The sequence below is a fragment of the Aptenodytes patagonicus genome, chromosome 19, assembly GCF_965638725.1.
Source record: "Aptenodytes patagonicus chromosome 19, bAptPat1.pri.cur, whole genome shotgun sequence".
In the NCBI taxonomy this organism is placed as follows: domain Eukaryota; kingdom Metazoa; phylum Chordata; class Aves; order Sphenisciformes; family Spheniscidae; genus Aptenodytes; species Aptenodytes patagonicus.
Window position 1 is genome coordinate 4,984,217 of NC_134967.1, and position 23,310 is coordinate 5,007,526.

Below are 23,310 nucleotides of genomic sequence, written 5' to 3' on the forward strand. Positions count from 1 at the left end.
CGTGCGTATGTGACTAGGGTGAAGGGGCAGGAAACCAGCACAGAGGTGCCACAGGAACAAAATGCACAAGGACAGCTTGAACACCCGATGGGAAGAGCATTGCTAAGCAGTAAGCAAATTGTAAAACACAAGTCAGACAAAACATCTGGCAGCTGCTTCAAATAGTTTTCTGTCTGAAGGGCAGACAAGCCTGCAATAGTTTCGAATCAAAACATGTGCAAGGACAGGATCAGTGCTCCAATGTGTTTTGTGCAAGCATTGAATGAGTTTTGTTCCCTTCAGCACTGTTTTGTATGCCAAGAAAGGTTGTGCTTTGGGTTAGGTTTTTAATTTTAATAAACTTTACTGAATAAATCACTATGTATTTCCTTCTCCAGTCATATGCAACTTAGTTTTTGGCATAAGATCAACAGCATTAGCTCTGCATAGGAAGCATATGGGAGAGAAGAGGGGGAGCATGCGAGGAAATGTTTTTCGTAATTGTCCTACCTTATGCAGGAGAGAAGGTGTGACTGCCAAAATAAGTTCTTAAAAGTATGATGCATATCCTTTTAAGTTTGCACATCTCAGGCACAGGGAAAGGGAAATTTGCCTTTTGCTGGTACTGGCTAAGGACTTGACAGGTACAGACTGATGTCTAGGCTCCAACAGGGAAGTTGTTTGAGCTCAGAGAAACAAATTCTCAGTTCTGCAGATAACGGAGAATTGGCAACTGTCCTACCCCCCCACCCCCCAAGTTTTTCTGTCTTGACATAGTCATAGCTTTGACCAAGATCCACAGTAGGGATGTTTGCTGGCACAGGTATGCTGCGCAGGAATGTAACCTGCACCCCAGACAGGCTTTCCTTTCAAAAGGAATTGTGACAAGACTGCTGAAGTAGCATGACATACTTCCTTATCAGCTACTAAACTCCTCCACTGAAAACTTCCCCTCTTGCACACTTTCCTAGACTCAAATTACTTTCACCAAAGCCTCAACTTCCAAGAAGAAACAAAAGCTACCCCACTGCTTGTCTAGAGCATCAGGATGCCAGATTCTCTGCAGAGTTGCCACAGCACTTTTGTATCACCAGCAAGGCAACAGCAAGCAAACTATCAAAGCCAGAAGCCTCCTATAAAATGTAGGAACAGTTCCATGTGCATAAACATTAGTCAGCAACAGCAGGAAGATGAGAGATGCTGGCCAGGGTAACAGGATTGGTTTTCAAGGAGGCCCTGATACAAGTAGGACTTGCAATTTTTAATGCTACTCAAAAAGGAGTGGGTCTGTCTGCCACATGCCAGTGCTTGAACACAGGCAATAGCAGGGGAAGCAGAGAGCCACTGATTCATTAGGACTTGCTAATCTGTGATATCATTTGTTGATTCCACCAGGTCCAATCCCCATCTCATGACTTCCTCCACTGTTGCCATGGCACTGTACATAAACACTGCAAACTCCCAGCCCTGAGCAGGTCATTTGTTTCAAATATTCCATGCAGCTGGAACACAAGCCTGTTTGGGTGTCTGGAGCTGAGCATGAACTAATTTCTCAGTCTTCTGCACCCGCCCCACCTTATGCACCCTCCCCAGCCTGCTGCTCTCCCAGAACCCCTCCAGCCACACTTCCAGCAAAGCAGAGGCAGCTTTCCGCTAAAAGGTAAGGGGAAGCTGGCCTTGTTCACATACAAGCAGAAAGTAAGTGTTTCACTGAAGCCCTCCACTGCCTGCAGCAAAAGTGACAATTATTGAATATGCTGGATATTTAGGCTTAGGATCTATAACCAGTTGTCTTCTACATGCAGAAAAAACAAACAAGATCAAGACATCTAAAATTCAGAAAGATTCTTGCACTGACTGGAGACAAAGACAAAAACCCCACTTTTTTTTCTAAGCACTCCTCACCCAGTACCCTTATAAGGCAGTTCACAAGCATACCTCTGAGCTTTAGTTGAGCCTCACATCATGTAGGGTGTTTGTGCAAGCTGATTAAGGTATTTGGTTTCCACACACAAGTTGGTAGCTGCAGGGAAGACAGAAAAGCGTGTGGACAGGAGGGGGAATTAAAGCCTTTGTTATAACTGAAAAATACCAAGTCATCTCACTTCCAGTCAGTTTGGAGAGGCTTAACATAACTGCTGATACAATTCCAGAGCATCTCTGTATTGCACAGGTTCGAAGTGGAGGAGACTGAAGGAACTACCAGCAAGCAACAAACAGTTCGTACTCCACAAACAATATAATCCGTATCTCCTCACAGCCCAGGAATGAAGCCTCTTGTGCAAATAGATCTCAAAATAGATGAAAACACAGCAACTTATAGTAGTGGGTAGGGAGTGACTGAAAACTAGTACCAAGTGACTTGAGCTAAATCAAGTTCATGACCTGAAGAAGTTACCCAGAACACACTGAAATTAATCGGCCATTTTTCAAGCACACATAATCCAGGGATGACTCTCCCAATACTCAGCTTAACCTGCCACAGCACCTTCTATAACTGTGCTGTTCTACTGGCTAGGGATCCCTTTAGCCCTCACCACTTTATTTTGCTTTCTTCTATCCACCATCTCCCATCCTAAGGAAAAGGACATCAGGTATCAACATAAAATAGTAGGTTAGTGACTTGTTTTCATATGAGCTGCTTTTCTGGAAGAAAAAGAAAAGTTGTTTGCTGTAATCTAGGAGTGAAATTTGCAAGCCTGCACAACACATCAAGTTTGGCAAGATAACAAGAGCCCTGATCTACTCAATCTACTTGAAACTATTTGAAGAAAAAGGAGTATGGTGTAATAAGTCAGTTGTAAAACAAGTTAAATTAGGAAACAGAGGCTGCTGCCTCACCACAGATTTTATTCAACTCCATCTGGAGTAGCCATTTTTAGGCACCAGTGGCAGACAAAAATCTCAGGTTACCACACCCTGCTGCCCTGTACCAATAGCTGCAGCTTGCCCTCCACCCATGCACACCTTTTAGATGCCAGCTTTAAATTGTTATTTTTCTAAGCAGAGACAAGGCCACAACAGCCCTTGCTTTACCTGTTTGGGCTGGCTTCTTGGGAATAAGCTCACCATTCACGTAGAAGCTAGACAGAAAGAACTCTGATCATTTCATGCAAATAAAAACCAGCATCAAGTAATATTTAATAAAGTTTATTAGGTTACTGAGTATTATCTACAGTCATAAAATAGTCAGAATTTAAAACTGTACAAAGCAACATACTGGTGAAGTGAGAAGAGATGGAAACAAGGGAGCACAAAGAGCATTAGAAGTAGGGAGAACACAGCTGCTTCCCTGGAGTTCTGGAAGACACTGGTTCAAGTTGAAGGCAACCAAGTAGGGCTCCATACACACTGAATTTTTCTTGTGTCCCACCCTGTAACAGAAACTAGTACAAACCCCTACATTAAAAAAATCATATAATATTAGATTAAAAAAGGGGCACATCACACCCCACCCAGTCTTGGCACCAATTCTGTGCTTTAAAAAATATACTATGCAAGTAGTTTATTTTAAAAAAGGTACCCTACAGCAGCTGTTTAAAACATGTTCTTATACATACACCACAAATATATATATATTAACATTTTCAACAACTAAACTCATTTGTACCTACACAGAACTGAAGGGATAACTCAAGAGCAAAAAAACCAACCACACAAACATTTTTCAAGACAAAGAAATGTGCAAAATAACCCCAGAAAGGCAGCATAGTAACCTGTGGATAGGTCAAGAGAGCAGCTCCTGCTAGTAAAGGAGTGTCATCCTCTTTACTTGGCTACTGAGGTGATAATCTATTTGGGATGTGCTGATTTTGCCTGAATTGCTTGTCCTGTTATTGCAGTTCTCTCCTGCCCCACCCCACCCCCAGCTCTGGAGAGGTTCAGTTTCTTCTTGCTGTACCTGAAGATCACTCCACTGGCCTCTGTTAAAGTCTCACAAGTTACATTCCGCAGCAATCACCTTCTGGATTTCTCATCTGCTGATGGTACTTCTGCAGCCACGCTGCCACCACTTTCTCTGGGACAACTTCCCACCCCCAAGCAAGAAAGAGGGAATGCTGCATAGTTAAGTGGAGATTATGCTGACGGTCTATGACAGAACAAAGCCTGGTTTGGATGACTTTAAGCAGCTTATCTAAGAAGAGAATTCCCTGGCAGAGCCTTTAGAGAAACACATTAGTATGTTTCTCTAAAGCCTTAACATGAAACAGGCTATACAGAAAGCAGACCTAAGATGACAGGACCTATAGCTGTGTAACAAGTCTCAGCTCATACAGCCTGTATCACCCTATTGCGGGAGAAGTTTGTCCCTTCCCTGTCCCCGCATCAGCAAGGAACCCCTGATCCCAGACTAAAACTTGCAGTTTTAAGTCAAGAAGAGGGCAGGTGAAGGCATGCTATGACTGCTCAATCAACTGAGTCAAACCCACTAAGAAGAGGCAGAACAGAGAATGGAGCAGGACAACTGAGAAAGCAATGGTGATAAACAAGAAAGCAAGATTCACTGTCTATGAAATAACATTAGAACATGGTGAGAAGTCCTGGCAGAGATACAGACATCAGCGACATAACCACCTTCTCCAAATTAAGAAGTGTCCTGGTGGAAGGATTCTTGGTTTTGGTGTTTCAGGGTTTGGGAGTGGGGGTTTTTTTGGTTTTTAAAAAAACTCAGCAATTAATTCTTCTTGGTATTCCAGACTCTTCCCAACTCTGCTGGCCACCCTGTGCCTTTCCATTCTTAGGACCTGGTCTTAGTATTTCTACTCCTAATGCCTTCCCTTCCCCAGATTATGTTCTTGCCTTTAGCTGGTACAGAAAAATCACTCCCTCCTAGGTTCTACAACCCAGAGGATGCAGTACAGCCTTTTCTCAGGAGAAGCAGGGAAGCACAGAGCTTCTGAAAGTGTTCGTTTTGTAAGTGTGCTGGGGAAGTGACTTCCAAAGAACAAAACAGTTGTGAAACAAGGATTACTTGAGAGTTTGCCAATAAGGGCACATGGAGGCTTAAGCAGTGGCAGGGATACTTTGGCTGAGGAGTTCCAACAGTAGCGATGACATGAGGGTGGAGAACCCATTGCCCAGTGGGTCAGCTCCAATATTTTGCCTTGGTTCCAACTCTCTATCCTTGAACATGAAGGTCATTGGTAGAGCAGGTAACTCTTGAGGGAAGCTGGCAGTGGCAGTGTAGGGATCTCATTCAGTCTTTCCTTGCCCAGAGCAAGCCTCACAGCTCGCCGACACAAGTCCATCAAAGGCAGTGGTTCAGCTGGGAAAAGAGACCCAAGATATTAACATCCCAACCCACAAGTTACACATTCATTTTGCTAGTTCTAAAAATCCCCCAGAAAAGACTGAGCAAGAAGAGTGAATGCCTGGCACGTCTGCAGGACCCAAGCCATTCAGCATTCACGTATCAGCAACTTCAGCTCCTCAAATACACAGGCAGAGCATGATGTTTCTGTAGGGGTTATTTAAGCCACACGTGTGCAAACCAAAAAAAAAATATTAGAATCCCCTAATGGAAGTTCCCCCTCTGCAATACCATTCATTCAATTTAGAACACATCTTCTAGCTTGTGCCTCTTACTGCAGTATCCAAAAACCTTTGTAAGAGATTCACTGAAGTAAAAGACTGCAGCAGTTTGATAGCATCGTGTGGTATGGGTACCCAGAAAGTACCATGATTTGTTTCTTGTATAGTAGGATAACAGCTGTCAACTCATTCATTTGTATTACATACTTTCCATGAAAAACAAAGCCATTTGTCAAAGCTTCATGTCACTACTTGTATTGTGACATTTTCCATTAGAGGATTCCCTCCTGTATCATAAACCTGGGAAAGATACAAGCCTTTGGCTATCATTTTTGCATCCTGTACTTACAAACACTGAACAAGATAATACTAGTTTTTCAGAAATGGCATATGGGGCCCTTTGATGCTGAAGAGTCATTCACAACATACAGGGGACTAAGGTCAAAGCCAGAGTTAACACATCACAGCTGCACAGGAGGAAGATACAGACTAGTTTCTCACAGCTTCTGTTGCTAAGTCTGTCAAAGCTCACCTTTACACAGTTTGCTGCTCAAGCCTAAGGAGTTCCTCCTCCCCCAAGAGAGGGCTAACGCAAAGATAGCCCAAATTAAGCAGATAACTGGACATCCTTCTAGTAGCCTGAGGGCTCAGCATGCACCAATAGAAAGCTTCCTTTACAGACATCTTGGGCTGAACACAAACACCTAAAAACATCCACAGCAATGGAAAAGTTTGGCTGAGAAGCTGCAGTTTTCAGGAACCTTGATAGATGCCAAAGTTCTAGCTTCCACTACTACAAGCCAAATTAATCTGACTGTTCATACAGCTGTTTTAAACAGCTGAGAGACAGGGGAAGCTTAGTTTTTCTGAGCATGGTCATGTTACTGCATTTTTTACCAGAATTCATTCCATCAATAAGGTGGATACAAATCCCTTCCTTCCAGGTTCAAAGATAACAGCTAACATTAAAAGCTCTAACACAAGAGTGTTGTCAGTAGCCTCTTATCAGGCCACTCCTGATTCTACTTTGGAAAAAAGTAAACAGTCATACTGCTCCATGTAGAAAACACTTCCAATGAAAAGTGGAAAAAATTAATTTTTATCTAGTTTTTGGCAAAAAGTCTGTGAGAAGGAGAGGTTGTTAGCTGAGGAGAAACTTGGTAAGAAAATCAGGAAATGCACGCTTGAATTGGTCTGCCTCCTCAAGTTCACAGCCAGAGCTAACTAATGCCCTATTTCCCCCCTCTCCTTCCCTGCTATGGATCACAAGCTATTACCTGCTCCAGGGGAAGCTGCAGTGGAATGTTTTTTCTAGCAGTTCTCCAAAAGTTCTCCCAGTGCTTCAAGCATTAATTATTCCTGAGGAATCATACCTCTATATGCACACCTCTTTGCTCTCCACCCAGCTATCATTGCAGAACAGATCTGTCAGGGCAGTGCTGTTGCTTCCAAAGCCCCACCATTTGTCATACATGTTATGCGCCACAAGTGAAAACATGGCTGCACTCAGCCCAAGGTACTGCTGGTCTTGCCTGCTCATGGCCTACTCTAGGATCCACGCCGCCTCTTCCGCAGGGACAGGTCTCTACAGCTGGACTGCACATCTCAGCTCTGGCTGTGATACTGCCAGAGAAGCCTATTACTGGCAGCACTCCTTTGGCACTTCCCAATGTAGCTTATGCTTAAACCACTGGGGTACAAATATGCTGTATTCAGAGTCTGTCCCAATTCCTCCTGCTCCATACGGAGATGTCTAGGACAGAGGCATTGTCTAGGACAGAGGCATTGTCTAGGACAGAGGCATTGTCTAGGACAGAGGCATTGTCTAGGACAGAGGCATTGTCTAGGACAGAGGCATTGTCTAGCCAGCTTAGCAGAGGACAAGGGGCCTGACCTTCAAAGCCTATAGACATTAACGTAACAAATACATTCCAATTTAATGGCCTTAAAAGGAGAGGATCTTCTTCCCACAGAGACTAAGAACAAGAACTTTGTCCTCCTCTAGTCTGCACTGATAACCAGTCTGACAGGAGATCTTGAGACCAAAAGAGAAAGCACACACATATCTGACCTCCTTCCATTCACAAGCACCACAATCACTGGACAGTGTTGCTATTGAATGCTCAGAAGTTGTTAGAGCCAGACACCTTCCTTCTATCTGTGCCAAAATACTGTCTCGTCATTCCTGGCCTTATGCCCACAATTCACTCCTATGCTGAGAGCACGTTACAACCAAATCCAATACTGGAGGTGGCCGTTTCCTTGCTAAGTGCAGTTCTGTGCCAACAACTCCACAGACTTGCTGGCTTTGAGGGGAGCTGCAGATTTTGGCTTTGACCCTTCAGAAAAACCTGGTTACTGGAGCCACTGCCATTCTGTAAGCTGTTGTGGCAGAATGAGCTAGGTTTCTTTCTTTTGGTGAGAAAGTGCTCTGCCAAGAGCTCTCTATTTGGTCTTGCTGAGTTGAAGCGTATTTCTCAAAACACTTGTGGATTTTGCTCCTATCCCTTTGCAAGGCTTTCCTGGTTATTCTGACAGCTCAGTTTTTCTGGTACCCAGCGTCAGCTTTGTTGTACCTCATGTCACCCAGTGCCAGGGGTTTGCCATTGCTGGCCCAGCATTAGAACACGTTTTAAGCACAAATAAAAGAGCCCAGTATGCTACAGCCTTTGGGCAGACACTGTTCTGGAACGCAGGGGAAACACTACTCTTTTCATATCAATACTGCCAAATTTATTTCACTAGCAACATAAATCCAGATTTTAATCCACTTCCTTCACCTCTCTCCTCCACCCTACCCAGAGGACTGAGTCACAGTCTGGCCCAATGGGAACTTCTGACTATGAGAGATAACAGACTTTAGCACGTTTGAACAGCCAAATTTATTACTAAGCTTAGCTAGAGATTGATGTGCCTATTAGTAAAAGGCCTGGCATGCAAGTTGGGCTGGCTACAATATCCAGCCCCATGCTAGGAATGAGCATACCCTGCCCTGAAAGAAGTAGAGAAGTGAGCTACTTTTTTGAAAGATGAGACATTCCCATTTCCTTAGACAGGGACAGATCTTCCCACCCTTGCCTGCAAGGGATTTTAAAAGTCCCTTCATTTGACATTCAAGGAAGGTAATTGTCCCTCAGAGATTGTTTCTTGTAAAGAGACACCAGGATTACATTGCCAATAATGCAGCTGTCAGAAGGACATTCCTGCTGATACTTTGGTAGCAATATAGAAAGGTTTGTCATCTCTAGATAGGCAACTGGCATCACCTTCTCCCACCATACTACCTCCCCAAACCCTGCTTGCTCCCTGCAGTGCCTTGGTAACAGTACATGTGTACAGCCAGACAAGCTTTTTGAATTAGCCATTAAGGATTCAGAGCTGTATCCAGCGATCCTACTGCTGACATGAAATCCTCACCTCTCTATCAAAATGACACACACACCCCCAGGATGGTCTAGTAAGCCTGCACTTAAGTGGCACACAGATCTGTGCTGCTAGAATAAATACAGGGAGTTATACTCACGGTCAAGTCCATTCAAGTAGCGCATCCGAATTTCACAGTGTCCCCACACTGCGCTTACCACTGGATATAGCTTTTTCCCTTTGAGTCCCCGAAATGCAACACCCATGTATTGCCCATCTACAATGAAGCTCAGTGTCCCATCATCCATGTCCAGAACCACCAGGAAGGAGTCCGGCACAATGAAAGTTTCGTCTGGTTCTAAGAAGGCAGGATAGGTTTTACTTGGCTGGTTCTTGCCATCATGGTACAGTCTGTTGCGCCCAAGGTCCCACCCCCAAGATTCATGGTTGTTTCCTACAAGCGTTGTGTACCCTACTGAATGCAAAGGAGCATCTGCTGTTGCCACCCCTACCACAGCATGCGTGCCTCGCTGCCTCATTGCCCACGTGATCTGCCACACATGCAGTCCTCGTGTATATCCCACTTTGCCTCTGATGGCATCTGTACTCTGAGCCACCGGATGCCGGTGAAATATGAGTTTGTCATCCTCTTTAACAAACACATTCAGCGAGCGATCATCATTGTTCCATGAATGCAATAACTGGACTTCATACGATACCGGAGGCATGTCCAGTAGCAAGTCCAGACGTGTGGGCTTGCTGTAGTCGAGTCCTTGGAGTTCCTGTTTCAATGGCCTGTATACAGGGTCCCTCATATCCACAGTCTTTATCCCACCTGTGACCTTCTGACCCATTGTGTGTTCTGATTTTGCCTATTTATAGGCTCCCAAGGCAAGCTCATCGATTTACCCGGCCGCTCCTGCTGTCATTCAGCTCTATAGAAAAGGTTGCTAGGAGACCTTGTCAAGATGTGCACCAGTCAGTATTGCCTAATGGATGGAAAGAAAAACAAGACACGAGTTAAACATTAGCACATACAGCCTTATATGCAACACTTACAGAGCACAGTTTTAAACTGTTTGTCCTGACAACTTGTCCTTCCTTTCCACCAGCAAGGAAGGGTAATGCGTGCTACTTATGCAGAGATAGCATATAGATTAAATAGATAGGTACTAAGTTTCTAATGCCCCCTTCAGAAAGGCACTTGAATTTCTGCTTTTTTGTCTAAGGCAGGCACAGATTCAGCCACCAGAGCTCATCTTCTCTTCACAGTGAATGCGCTGCTCCTTATTACTGCATCACTAAACCTTAAGGGAGCACATCTGTATTTAGGTTGCCTCCAGCAAACCTTGCTTTTACATCATGATCACCTATATGTTGTCCAGGCTAGAAAATTCGAGAAGAGTTTATTCAATGCAGAAGACTCAGAACCCAGTACACAGTAATGCCTGAGACTTAATTTTTCCTGATTGTCTTCAGTTGGTAGGAGGACTGAAAACAGTGTCTTGTATAAGCATAATTTTGCCTGGTCTCCCAGCCCTAGTTCATACCACAAGGTCAGGCTGAGCAAGACATCCCAGTGAAGGCCCAGGCTGCCCACTGGTGTTCACTGCTCCAGCTCTTTCCAACCACCATGGAGAATTTCTCCTGCCAAAGCCATCTCTATAGCTATCCACAATGGAGCCAAAACACATAAGGCATTTAATGCTCAGAAAAAGAATCCAAACAGCTTCAGTCAATTTCTCAAAGACAGACCTGAGTTTACAATTGCATTGTCTTTGGACCCTGTAGTAACATCCTACAACTAACTAGTAGTGAGGGATTGGTTTATATGGATAACTGCTCTGCAAAGCTTTAGTCTGAGCTGTCCATAGCAGGAAAGAGTGACGTTACTGAATGAACTTCTCCCTCTACTACTCTAGAGAGGTTGGAACTAGCCTTCAGAATGCAAAACATTCATAAGTATAGCTTCCACTATAGGGAAAGGAAAGCAGGCTGCATTTCAGGAGGGATGTATTTGTGTTCTAGCTGAAGTTAGACCGGCAAGTAGAACAGGCACTACAAACAGGTCTAGTACCCGCGGTGTCCAAAACAGCTTATTCATGTAACACACTAGATTAGCACTTTGTGTTCTCTTAACCGGTACCCCAGTGCTTCCTTTGCAGATCTGCTCCCAGATCTGACAGACATTAGATGAAGACAAATAAATTCCAGCCTTCCTTTTTTGGCTGACGGTTGTAAATGAAAGTTCTTGGGGAACCTCTAGGATGTAAGCATCCCCTAAAGTAAAGGCTACATAATGCAAAGACACACAGAAGTACGGCCTGTTGTCATCCAGCCATAAAAAATTTTCTTCCCTCAGCACAAACAGTGCCGAAAGAGAAATAAAGCATTGAACACAAACCATCTCCTCATAGCAGTGATCAAACAAGGTAGGAGCCAGGCAATAAAAATGAAGGCTTCTCCATCTGGAGAGTTACAAACCTTCCACAGATCAGCTGGCAAAGCAGCTAGCAGCCCTTGATACAGGTTTGAGGAGATAATTCTCATCAACCCCACTAAAGCTTTGCTAAGTACTTTGGAGGCCTGACTGCAAGTCCAAAACAGCAGACAAAACCTGCTGGGTCCAGCCTCGGGGGACACCCATTCCAGCAGCTGTGGGTATTGGCCCCACTGAATTACTATAGTCAAGAGAGCAGATAAACCTGCTGTATGGTTTGTTTCAAATGAGCAGCTTCAGTTGGGGCAGCTTCTCTTCTCCAAGAGGAAAAAAATCCCCAGCTTCAGATGCAGAGTCCAGGGGGAGGAGCAAGATTCTTCTCACAGTTTAGCAGTTTTCCTTCCAAATTTCAGAGAAACCTCTAAAAAGTTTAAGCCAGCTTGGCTAGAGATACTAGCTCACTTTGCGTACCTCTCCTCCAGCACTGCATCCACCGAAGTGTCTCTGCTCTCACTCAGCAACACAAACAACCCTCTGTAAGACAGCTGCCAAACTGGGGGCAGCTATTAGGAGAATTAGAAGTGGGAGGGGAGCAAACTAGCTTTCTAAGAAAAAAAAGTGTTATTTTAACATTTCCTGAAGTGAGGCAATCATGCAGGGCTCCTGCCAGCTACAGTCACAACACTTACTCACAACCAAGGACCTCATCTGGCATTGAAAATAGAGCATGAATCAGATCTGGTTTAAAAATAAGGTTACTGGACATAAGCAGCAAGGCTTCAGCTAGAAGGTGACAGGGAAGGCTCATGTATGATCTGAGTTAGGGATCAATTCACCAGCCTCCCTACAGGTTTTTACTATAGTCCAGGGTATGCCACTAGAACTGTGACCTCAAATCTTGTAGTTCTTAAGTGAAAAGAGACAAGACTACTTTTCCTTTCCTTCCCTCCTTTTTTCAAGTATGGAGAGGAGAATGTCTGAGGTTCTTTACAAGTCACATCCCAATGCACATTACTAGGCAGTGGTATAGCTATTTCAAACTATCCAGGGACCTCAGATGTATGGCACTGACAGACAGAGATGGTTTGTTAAACAACTGCCATTTAAATAAGGTCCAATCATGTTATCAGCTGATAACTGAGACATCCTGCAAGTTAAGTACCATCTACAACATCAAAACTGAATTATGTAAGCCAGCTGGTCAACAGCTGAAAATAAGCAAGTAACAGCAAAACCAACTGAGGGATGGCAGTCACTGGATGCCCATGCATCACCCTCCCCCAACACATTATTTAGTTGTTCTGCCCCACAGCTCAGGTGCTTGGGCCGAAGTGTTTCCGTGACACACAGGCACTCCCAGCCTCTAAGGGCACAGGCTCCCTTGCTCTGTAAGCCTAAGGAACAGCAATATCCCAAACCAAAGGATCCCAAGAACAAGCTGATACAGACATGAGCTGAGCTGCTGGTGTACAAGTTGAAGTACACTGTCTTCCAGAGACTTTGTCACAACATCGCAACGAGTCCTACAAACCCACCTAGTAAGTTGCTTGACCTACTTTTTCAACTCAGCACATGTATTGCATGCAGTTATTCAAGAGTTTAACAGCAGCTCCTCCCATTCACCACACTGTCCCATCTTGAAGCCCTCATGCCTGCGTGTACTCAAGTTCAGTTTTATACCTCAGAGCTAACACCAACTCTGTTATGAAGAGATTTGTGAAGTCACTCTAATAGGTGTCTTCCCTTCCCTGGGAAAGGCACATTAATGCTGACCAGAAGCAATAATTTTTAAATAGTTTCAGTGTAAGCCATTTGCTCAGGCTGGGATAAAGACCATCAGGCTGCTGAGACAGAACTGAATCATGTGGTACAGAAAGTACCAGATGAACTACCTGGCATTCCCAAGGCCTATGGCATATGGACAAAGGCTGTCAACAAGGCACTGGCTAAAGCACACTTGGAAGTCTACCGGCAAATTCAGCTGTTGGAACTTTGATTAGGATAAAGGAACAAAACATTGGCAGAAGGAGGAGCGGCAGAGATTTCCTGAGAGCTGTACAGTACATGAGAAGACTGCATAGGAAGCGAGAACCAAAACAAAAGCAGACTGCCAGACTGCAGGAATATTGGTGCAGACTGCTTTGAAGCACAAAATGCTCAAGAGAAGACAATACAATTCTGTGCTCTTCATTAGCAAAACAATGCCTTGTTCATTATGACTTTTTGCCAACATAAGCTTCATTATATTTCTCTCAAGACCGCTGCACCAGAAAGGGAATCACCACAGTGAAAGACAACAGGGACTTCTGAAGCACATGGGATAGGATACCGTCTCACTGCCTGCTCCAAAGAGAAAGCAGCCTTTCCTGAACACAAGCACCATTCATCACTTGCATTAGTTATGACTCTTTTCCCAGGCAGACTATTAACACTAGATGAAGGGCAATGGCCAGAATAAAGAAGAGAAAGGGGGAAAGACAGACAAAAGATTGGAACAAAGGGGTCTATTACAGTGAGAGCAGGTCAGATACTGAGCACCGTATGCCAAGATTTAAGTGCAACATGGCTCCTTACTAGGGCAAGGCAACAATTTCTGCTCAGAGCTGGCTCCACTCTTCCTAGCACTAGCCTGGTCTAGAACTGCAGAGTGGCACCTTGCCCTACAGTCAGGAAGCACAATTATGCCCTCATTTTTTGAAAGAAAAAGCCTCTTCATGCACAAGACAATACAGGCACTTTCCCTCAGCAGGACAGATACAGAAAAGCTTACCCTCTTAAATTACTGGATTAATGCCCTGGGCAGCTTGATATGAGACACAGCCAGCCGTAAGTGAAAAGATATGCTAGGGAATTAGCTACTTCAGAACCTTCGAACTGTTACAGGTTTAAGTACAGATGTAAGCACTGAAAGTGCTTTTATCTATCATATCAACAGCTCAGGCTTGCTGCAATTCTGCTCTGCTTTATAAACATAAGCTCATCCCCATGATGCTCTGTTCTGCTCCCATGCTATTTTCAGTTTTATTGTTAACCCTCTAGGCTTAAAAGCTTTGGAATGAAATCATAAGAGTATCTTAGAAAAAAATGTTCACTGCTATTTTCAGTGAGAATTAGATCTCCCCTCAGTTTAGCTGTTCAGAGCAAGTAGGTAATTTGCCATACTAGAAAGATATGCCAGGTTTCAAAACAACTGCTTGCTGCAAATAGATCAAGGCAGGAGACAGCAAAGACATTTCAATGGAAGGTGTCAAAGTCCCTGCTGCCGAATGGGGAGAAGACAGCTCTGCGAAGAAAAGAATGTATATGGCAGAGCAGAGTTGGTGTCCAACTTCTGTTTAGGCATTGACATGAACCAGGCAAAATAACTGCCTACCAGACGTCTCCAGCTGAGGCAGTCATCTTGATTTAGTTCACCAAAGTGCCGTGTACAACAAAGTAGAGCCACACTGTGCCCACGGCCACATTTACCCCTTTCAGCTGGCAGTGAACCTCAAAATGCAGCCAAGAACCCAGCTAGGCAGATGCCATGCAGGTAGCAGTCTCAGCTATCCACAGCAGAATGTTTTGTGCCCCAGTATGAATCAAACAACTAAATCTTAATTTCAATTACTTCCCTAGTATCCCCCAAAACCTAGAGGAACATCTTGCAAACATGAGGCTAAACAGTGCCCCTTAAACAATTCACACAGCTAGATTAAAGAGTCATCCCACATTCAAAACAAGGCTCCTTACTGCTCCCAGACAATTCCCCTAATTCCTACCTATGCTGGCATTCGAACCCATTCACCTCATCTGAACACACACTAGAAATGCAATCCAAGCTATCAATACAGTGAACTTAAGCCAAATACTACTCACCCAAGTTGCCCTCATTGTTTTATCTGAAGCCAAAAGGCTGTTCCCATGCAAGTTTTATCACACAGTAGGAGATTATTTCAGGTAGCTACATCTCAAAGTGACATAGGAATTTTAACAGGCTGCTGTGTGGATATTCAGCTCCATTTGGAAGCAACTTGCACAGCAGCAAGAGCCCTCAAAGTCCCAGTCCAACATCTGCGCACAAGGCAAAGTATTAGTACTAGCCATTCAGGAGTCACTGTCACTGCGGGTTCCATTAACCAACCCAACTCCTGAGCTGCCAAAGTGCTGCCAGAGTCTCAGTATAGCATCGATGGTTCACAACTGAAAAATCCAGAGCATAAGGAGTTCTAGAAGCATCCTCTCCAAAACAAGGGGAAGCAAAAAACAACCAACTTACTGGAAGATGCCTGCAGTTGTTTAAGCACCTGTGAGGCACTCAGCCACTGAAAACATCTGTTTTCTTGAGGTTGAATACTGGCAAACCATTCTTCAGTTAAACTTCACCAGAAAGGAGGGTGAGAAACACTTCAGACAGTTACAAAAAGTTTGATAACTTTAGTTCAGAAAACCCATGGCTCCTCATAGGTCCTCCCTTGCTCTGCAGCTCAACACCTAGAGGACACCTGTCTAGAACAGCAATTACAAGATACATGAAGGCTCTGAAATTCCTTGATTCCTGATCCAGTTTTACTTTAAGTCTATTTCTTCAAGTCAGTTTACTGTAGCTCTACTCCCCCCCCCCCCAATATTTATTGAGTGTGCTTCTACAGATAAGAGGCCAGACCTTTAAACACCTAGCATACTCTGGGTGCTGTACAGACAATGAATCAGAGCCCTAGCCTAAAGATTTCCAGCCTGGAAACACCTCAGGAGAATGAAAGAAAGTATGTATTCTGCACGTGGTTTCCAAGTTCAGCTTTGGAAAGCTGAACTAAAGGATCCCAGACAGTACTGGGATAAATGAGACTAAAAAAAACCCACTGTAGTTTCGCTCAGGTTTTCATGATTTTACTAGAAAAACATTAAGTAGACTTGGTCCATTTTCTTGGGCTGAATGTTCATCTCACAAGCCAATAGACAAAGGAGCTACACTACTACTAGTTTGCTGACTAACCTGCTGGCAGCAGCTTACTGGGAGTCACCTTTCACATCCTTCAGATATGTGCACAACTAGTATGTCAGAAACTCCCCAAAAATACCTTTCACAGTGCTAGCCCTTCTTTAATGTGATCTCTAGAAGCTGCTTTAACACCAGAGGTTTCCCCCTTCCTCCCTTGGTGGTGCTGAGAAGAACAGATCCCTTGATCACATAGACCTTCTGTAAAACCAAGCTAAAAGCCAAAATGGATCAGCAATGCTACAAAACATCCTAACTGGGGTGGAGAGAGAACTCCTCGCACGCCTTAAATAGCATTCAAACTTCAGCCCTAAAGAACCAGGACACTCAATTTTCCCTGGCGTTAATTCTTAGCATCAAAAATATACCACCTTACTTGCACTGTGTATTTCCACCTACTGCAGAAACTGGTCACAGGAAGGCTGTGACACCCCGTCCAGCACTGATGCAATCACTTCACCAGCATTCTGGCTTTAGCACCCTTCCCATCCCACTAAATATTGAGCAAGTCTTGGGAAAAAAGTAAGCTCACCTATGCTGTTGAAGTTTTACAGTGCTGTGTTAGCAGAGACCAAGCAGCTACAGAACCCATGACAGAACAACTGCAGTAACAACATGGTTAGAGCTGGTTTCGGAATGTTGCAATTTTGCTTATATCAGGGCTGGGCAGGCAACCCTCATTGCATAGCACTGGTTTTGGCAGCACTGTCAGCCTCACTGCTATCTTGCTCTACACAGACGAGGTTGCCACAGGGGCAACTTCCTCAGCCCCACCTACTGAAGAGCAGAAGCAGTTTGGCTCAGCAGGTTTAGCTGTTGGCAGGGCTAAACCATTGAATTGTGTGGCCTCCACAGAAAGTGAAACTGCAGTCACTGAGATCATGGGAGGTTGGGCAAGAAAGAATTAGGAAAGATGGCACGTGTCCCAGCAAAAAGGAAAATCCTCCAGAAGAGCAAAAGGCCCCTGATAAGTAACTGTGCTCAAGATACGCCAGGGATGGGGAGAACAAGACACTTAGTATTTGGCAATGCTCGATTTACCTAAAGCTAACAAGCCGCCTTGCTAAGCAAACAGCCTCATTCATCTACTGAGCAGACACCGAGAGCTCTGCTCTGAGGCAGCTAGCATAAGCATGCCCACCCTGAGACATACCAGAAAAGGCTTCTGTCCAAGGATGCCAAAAGCATGTCATCGTGCAACACTGCTAGGACGTGTAACCACTAAGAATCAGCTCATCTGTATGAACACAGCACTCCAACGTTCCTCTCCTTGGGATGATTCAGACAGTTTCTGCAGAAGTTTTCTAGCTATTTTTGCAATGTTGAAAGGCAGTGTGATGAAAGCAGCATGCCCTCTTACACCATGTATGGAGTGTCTGGTTCTCCAAAGCAAAGCACTGAAGTTACTCAGAGCAGCACGTCTGAGTAAACTAAAACCTGCAGTAACAACAACAACCACCACCCATCCTCAACTAAGCCACTTACTAGAAACCAACGTAAGCGAGTTTCCCCACTGTCCACCTACCCAGCCAGTTCTTGTTAACTGCAGTGCTGCATAATCTAGCAGAAGATACTAAGCAGCAGAAGAAAGGTTACTTTACAAAGTATTTGTAATGATGGAAGCAACTCGGACAAAAGGAGTTCCGCTGGTTCCTGCTAGAGATCATCTCTCCTATTCAAGGCTAGTTACAAATGGCAATTTTGGTTGCAGAGAAATGAATATATTTCTTTAAATGAAAAAAGTGAACTGAGGCTGGTTTTCCTTACAGAGGAGTTTAGTAGATGTTTCAGAAAGGTCATTAGACTCTTTAGAGCTCTGTATAAGGTAACTCCAATGCCAACTGCATGTTAAAGACCAGGCACAATGTTTCCTCAAGGCTTTTTAAAATAGCTTCTCAAGAGGCAGATTCCAGCCATTCGCCTGCTCTGGCAGTGCCATCTTTGGTGGACATCGAGTCTTAAAATGGTCAAATATTTGGAGTTAAGTTCTCCTTTTCACTCAAACCCTGTACTTAAAGTGACAGACTCTCTTCCCTAATAAGCCCTCGGAACCGCAGTGGAACATGTATTCTTCCACAGCTTCTCCCACTTATGACTAACATGTACTCACAGGCACAGCACTAAGATCAGCATGCCATACTGACATAATGGCTCTGTCCACCGGCACAATCCATGACCTCTCATACATCCCACATGCCTGAGCATACTTTGTAGTGTATTGCAGAAAGGATTGTTTCATAACAGATGTTGAGCTGGAGACTTTCCTTCCTTAAAGACAAATGGTAGTAAAGTATCTCATCAGGACCTCTGCTTCCTTGCCTCCCTCGAGAGGCAGAGGAAGCCAGCCTGAGTGCTAGTAATCCGCATCCATAAAGAAGCTGGGGTCAGCTTTTTAGAAGACTCAGTCACTGCAAGCCATTATGTTCTTGGCATGAGGCACTGTTAGTCCATCTTCCTATGGTCAGTCTACTTAGGCCAGTATTCTAAAGCAATTCTTTTGTACCTTTTCCAAAACTACCTCAAGGACACTTTGTCCTCGGTATTCTGAGGACAGCAGCATTAGAAAGCTATGTAGGTTAAACAATTACTGCTGGCTTCAGACCTCTGCATTACCAACAGCACAGTTTCTCCTTATCCTCTTGTCTGACATGTCCATTTCCCTTCCACCCTTACTCATGGTCTGTGGCATTTACAGAGCAAAAATTGTGTTCAAATTGGGACAATAAGACTCTGGCTAGAAATAGTTCATGTATTGGTAGTGTAACATACAGATGTTAAAAGGAGTTAAGCAATTTGGTCTGGTTTCCCAGCATGCTAGTTGTACAACAGAAGTTTACTCTGAACACTTATCCCTAACATTGCAGAACACTGCTACACAGGCATGCAAGTGCCTGCACTGCAGAGTAAGCAGCATTATATGGCATAAGAAGGGTTGCTAAGTTGACCATGAGGCCTGAGAGAAGCCATGGTAAAGTATGCACAGTGAGTAGGAGCTGACTGAACAGGCCAGAAAGCCAGCAACTAAAGCTCTTCCCCCGTAAGGCAGGATGGAGCCCTGCGCTTACCATCCCACACTGAACTGACAGCTCTGCATCTTAGCTAAGCACTGAGAAATTTAGCCAGAGTCCCTTCCCATGTCCCACATCTGCAGCTGCAGCACTGACCTTCCTTACACCTCTCCCCTTTGCTCCTCTCTAACTTCCTGCTGCTCTAGAATATTTGTTTGTAGCCAACTGGTAAAGCGCTATTTTCCAGAAGCAACTTTAAACTCTGTATTCTAGCAAGTATTTACAGGCAGCTGTTACAAACCTAGAAGACTACCTGGAACCCAAGTTCATCAAGTCAGAATTCAGCATCTGAATCATGCTTGGTGCCACAAAACAGATTGTCACACGCTCAGATGACAGTCAGCTCACCTAGCAGCCTAACCATTTGCCTCTGTGGCTCTCAAGTTAGCAATACATACAAATGGATTGCAGACATTACTTGTTTTTAATGCAGAAGTTGTGGACAGGCTGTAGTGGGGACATACTGGTGCTGAAGATCAGCTGTGTCAAGTTCAGCTTTGAGCCATAGAGCTGCACTCCAGACAGATTCTTTTGGAGGAAATAGCAAAACAACTGTGACTTGGCAGTTAGGTCTGAGCTGAGACAGCACCTGTACATGGTGTTACAGGAGCAGGAAGATCCATGTGGTTCCCTTCTTCCTGTAAGAAAGTATAGGGAGATGTGACAGCAGGGGCACAAAGCAGTGCAGCCACTGCAGACGGACAGCCTGGAGAAAAACTAGTAAGTTGTTGCAATTCTATGCCCTTATGTACAGCCCTATTCCCACTCAAAGTGCTTTGCACAGTCATCAGCACAGCCATTCTGGAGTGCAAGCTGTTTACAGCAGATGCACTAGTTCCAGCAGCTTATGGGAAGCTATAGCACTCCAGCTACAGCATGTTCCACCAGCATAGCAAGTTCTCTGCACGCTTCAGCATGGGGATAGCCATTTAGAGAACACAGCAGCACCAGATCAAGTGTCTTCCAGACCAGGCAAGACATACTTCCCACACACCAGGTTCTCATCTCACTAGTCACATTTGGCAAAGTCTATTTTTTTAGCCCCTGGTACCATTTCCAGGCTAGATCCATGAGACAAGTGATGCTTTTCCTCATTGCTCATGTCAGGAATCCATTTTCTGGGGATGGAGTTTGCTTGTATTGAAGTTAAGGCTGTTTGATACAACTATGGAAGGATGCTCCCAGATTGCTTCAGTGCAGTCTGCCTTACGAAAAAGGCACTAGTGTCTCAGGAAAGCTTATTCCAAGGAGAAAAAACTAGGCTAGCATAGGTACACCAACTGCAGAAGTCACCTGCAAAAGGCAGAGTCTTTTCACAGTTCTGATTTCTTTACACACTTAAGAGATGGCTTTATGATCTGCTTGCGGACTAAGTACTATGGGAAATAAGTCATAGGTAGCAGGAAGAAAGGTCACACGCATCCGTTTTTCACCTCATCCAGAGCTTCACCTTTCTTGCATCTTTGTACCTCTCCAACCACCTTCAACTGATTTTTCCTTAAGTTATTGAGACTTTGCATGTAAACAAGCACTGCTTCCAGAGGAAGCCTCATATCCCTGTAAGGTTGAAATCTATGCTTGGCACATTGCAAACGCAAAACCCCCCAGTTCTATAAACAAGCCGCACTTGAAAGACTAGTTTGTGGGACTGAACTACTAAGTACGCTAACAGTACTTGTCTTATAACTTCCTTGTCCTTTAGTGGCCAACTCCATGCTGCTTTTCTACTGCCACACATTCTTAAAATGAAACAACAGCCCAGGTTTTAAAAATTCTTCTATAACCAAGGATTATACTGAGGCGTCCGTTCAGATACCATATAGCATTGCCCTTAGAGAAAAACTCTTTCAAAGAAAGAGGCTGTAATTTTATCTGTACAAGGAATTTAGCAACTCCAAGACAGCCAAGTGCTAATGCAGCCAGCATGGAAGTGTCTCAAATGAGCTTATCTTCAGGACCTGTAGGTTAGATAGCTATTCAGAAGTCCCAGGGTCTTCCAGGGCTCTACTTAGTCCATCCTCACAAAAAGTCATGAGAAGAGCAAGCATTCAGAAAGTCTACCTTTGAACCATGCCATAAAACCTAAATTGCAGAGTTATCAACAAAGGATGGTCCAAGTAGTATCAGGAAAATGAACAGGAATGGCAAAGGGCTGAAGAGGTACTTGCCCTGACAAAGTTTAACTACAACACTGGTCTGCTTTAGCTTCCCATTCAAATGTATTTCAAACACAGTGACTAGGTTGGTCAGCTACTCGGAAGCTTTTGCTGAAAACTGATCTGGAAGTGGGGAGGAGCAGGGGAAGCAGGACAGTCCACCCTTTCACTGTAGTTATTGGCTGGACCAGAGGATGATCATCAGGTCAGGCCTCGTTCCAGTGCAATGAAAACCACAGTCCAACCGTCTATTAGTTACTGTTTTCTCTTCCTCCAGCCCTTCCCATCCCACTCCCTCACACTGCTGTACCAATGCAAGCATTAGTGCAATCACACTGAAGATTGAATTGGGGCACCAATTCAGGATGATATTGTTCCCCAAGCTGTTTCACTGCCCTGTGCTACAGACATTTGCCCCAGCTCACAAGAGGAACAGAAGCAAACAGCAGTTATTTTGACAGCCACTACCCTCCAGAAGCCATTCAATAGGTGGAGTAGTAAACTGTTCAGCATTGGTGTTTGAAAAATAAAGTCAGCACCTGGCCAAGTTGCCATGCCTGCCTAATGTTTCTCCCTCCTTCCCTCTAGCACTGGAGCCATGACATCCCAAGATAGGCTGCATTTAGAAAGGCACTTCCTCCACAATTAAGCCAACATAAGTTTTAAATAGATGTTTGTTCAGAGCTATTTGCATTAAAGAAGCCCACATAATCCATAATAAGCCACCCTCTTGCACAAGAACTCCCTGCTTTTAGTTGTTTCCCCACTTACTAATTTGCAGCTTACACAGACCATCCCTCATGTCCATTTAAGTATCTTGATTCATTAGTTTTGTTTGATAATCAGTAGATGGGGAGGGGAGCAGTGGGTGGAAAGAATGAAGCTGGATGTTTCTACTTCTGTCCAGATTTTCCATTCCTGTATCAAAAGCACTTTTTTGCTATGACTGTGAGGTTGGCCAACAAAACAAGCCATCAGGACAAAGGTTTTGGTAACAAAGCACTGCTTTCCCCTTGAAACAGTTAACAATGAGTCACTGTGGTTTAACACTAGCAGGAGCTCCATTAAAAGAAGTCCATGTTAAAGTTCTCAGCTGTCACCTACCAAAACTCCCCTTCTGTCTCCTTCCTAGGTGACAGCAGGGCACAGCAAGGACACTTGTACAGCTGCATCTTGTGCTATCCTCTCCCAGTTCATGGGAGGTCAGCCTCCTATTTTAGCTATCCTTTGCCTAGAAGCAAGTTTTTAGAAAGTCTCTCATATACTATGTGTTTGAAGGAATAGGGGAAGCAACATGGTTGGGCTTGTCAGGCTTAAGAGTAAAACTATGGTATCCCAATTGATGGAATTGCTAGTTCAGAAGTCCTAGTTTTTTCCAGGATAGCTGCTGTGCTGCTTTCAGTGGGCAGAATAAGGCAATGCACAACACCTCCATAAACACAGAGAGCCTATCAAGAGTTCAGTGAATTCTACAACAAATACTAGTACCTGCATGATAACAGGAACTGAGCCCTTACTGTATTAGAGTCACAAAGATTTGGGTATTATAGACCTGAAATGCAGCATTTTCTCAAATAGATGGCTTGAAAATGTAAGGTACACAGCAGATTGTGAGGATTTCAATCCCAGCTCCTAAAAGCAATACAGTATACTCTGTCAGGAAACATGTAGAATCCAGCAGAATTCCTTCTCCCAGGAAAACCATTTGCAGTTTGAGCTATTTTAATATTAAAGTTGCCCAGCTACTGCCTCCTCCTTCCTCTTTTCATTTAAAGATGTCACAAGCACTGCTAA

General features: G+C 44.2%; 1 protein-coding gene across 1 annotated transcript in view; it reads right to left on the reverse strand.

Moving 5' to 3' along the window:
* Positions 1-3,115: 3,115 nt before the first annotated feature.
* SPSB1 (splA/ryanodine receptor domain and SOCS box containing 1) overlaps positions 3,116-23,310 on the reverse strand; it is a 39,092-nt gene continuing 18,897 nt past the window's right edge. The window contains exons 2-3 of the mRNA XM_076356068.1: positions 9,035-9,863; positions 3,116-5,245 (exon numbers count right to left, since the gene is read on the reverse strand). Of these exons, the coding sequence (XP_076212183.1) occupies positions 5,118-5,245; positions 9,035-9,728 (822 nt within the window). The 5' untranslated portion in view covers positions 9,729-9,863 and the 3' untranslated portion in view covers positions 3,116-5,117. The remainder of the gene's footprint in view (positions 5,246-9,034; positions 9,864-23,310) is intronic.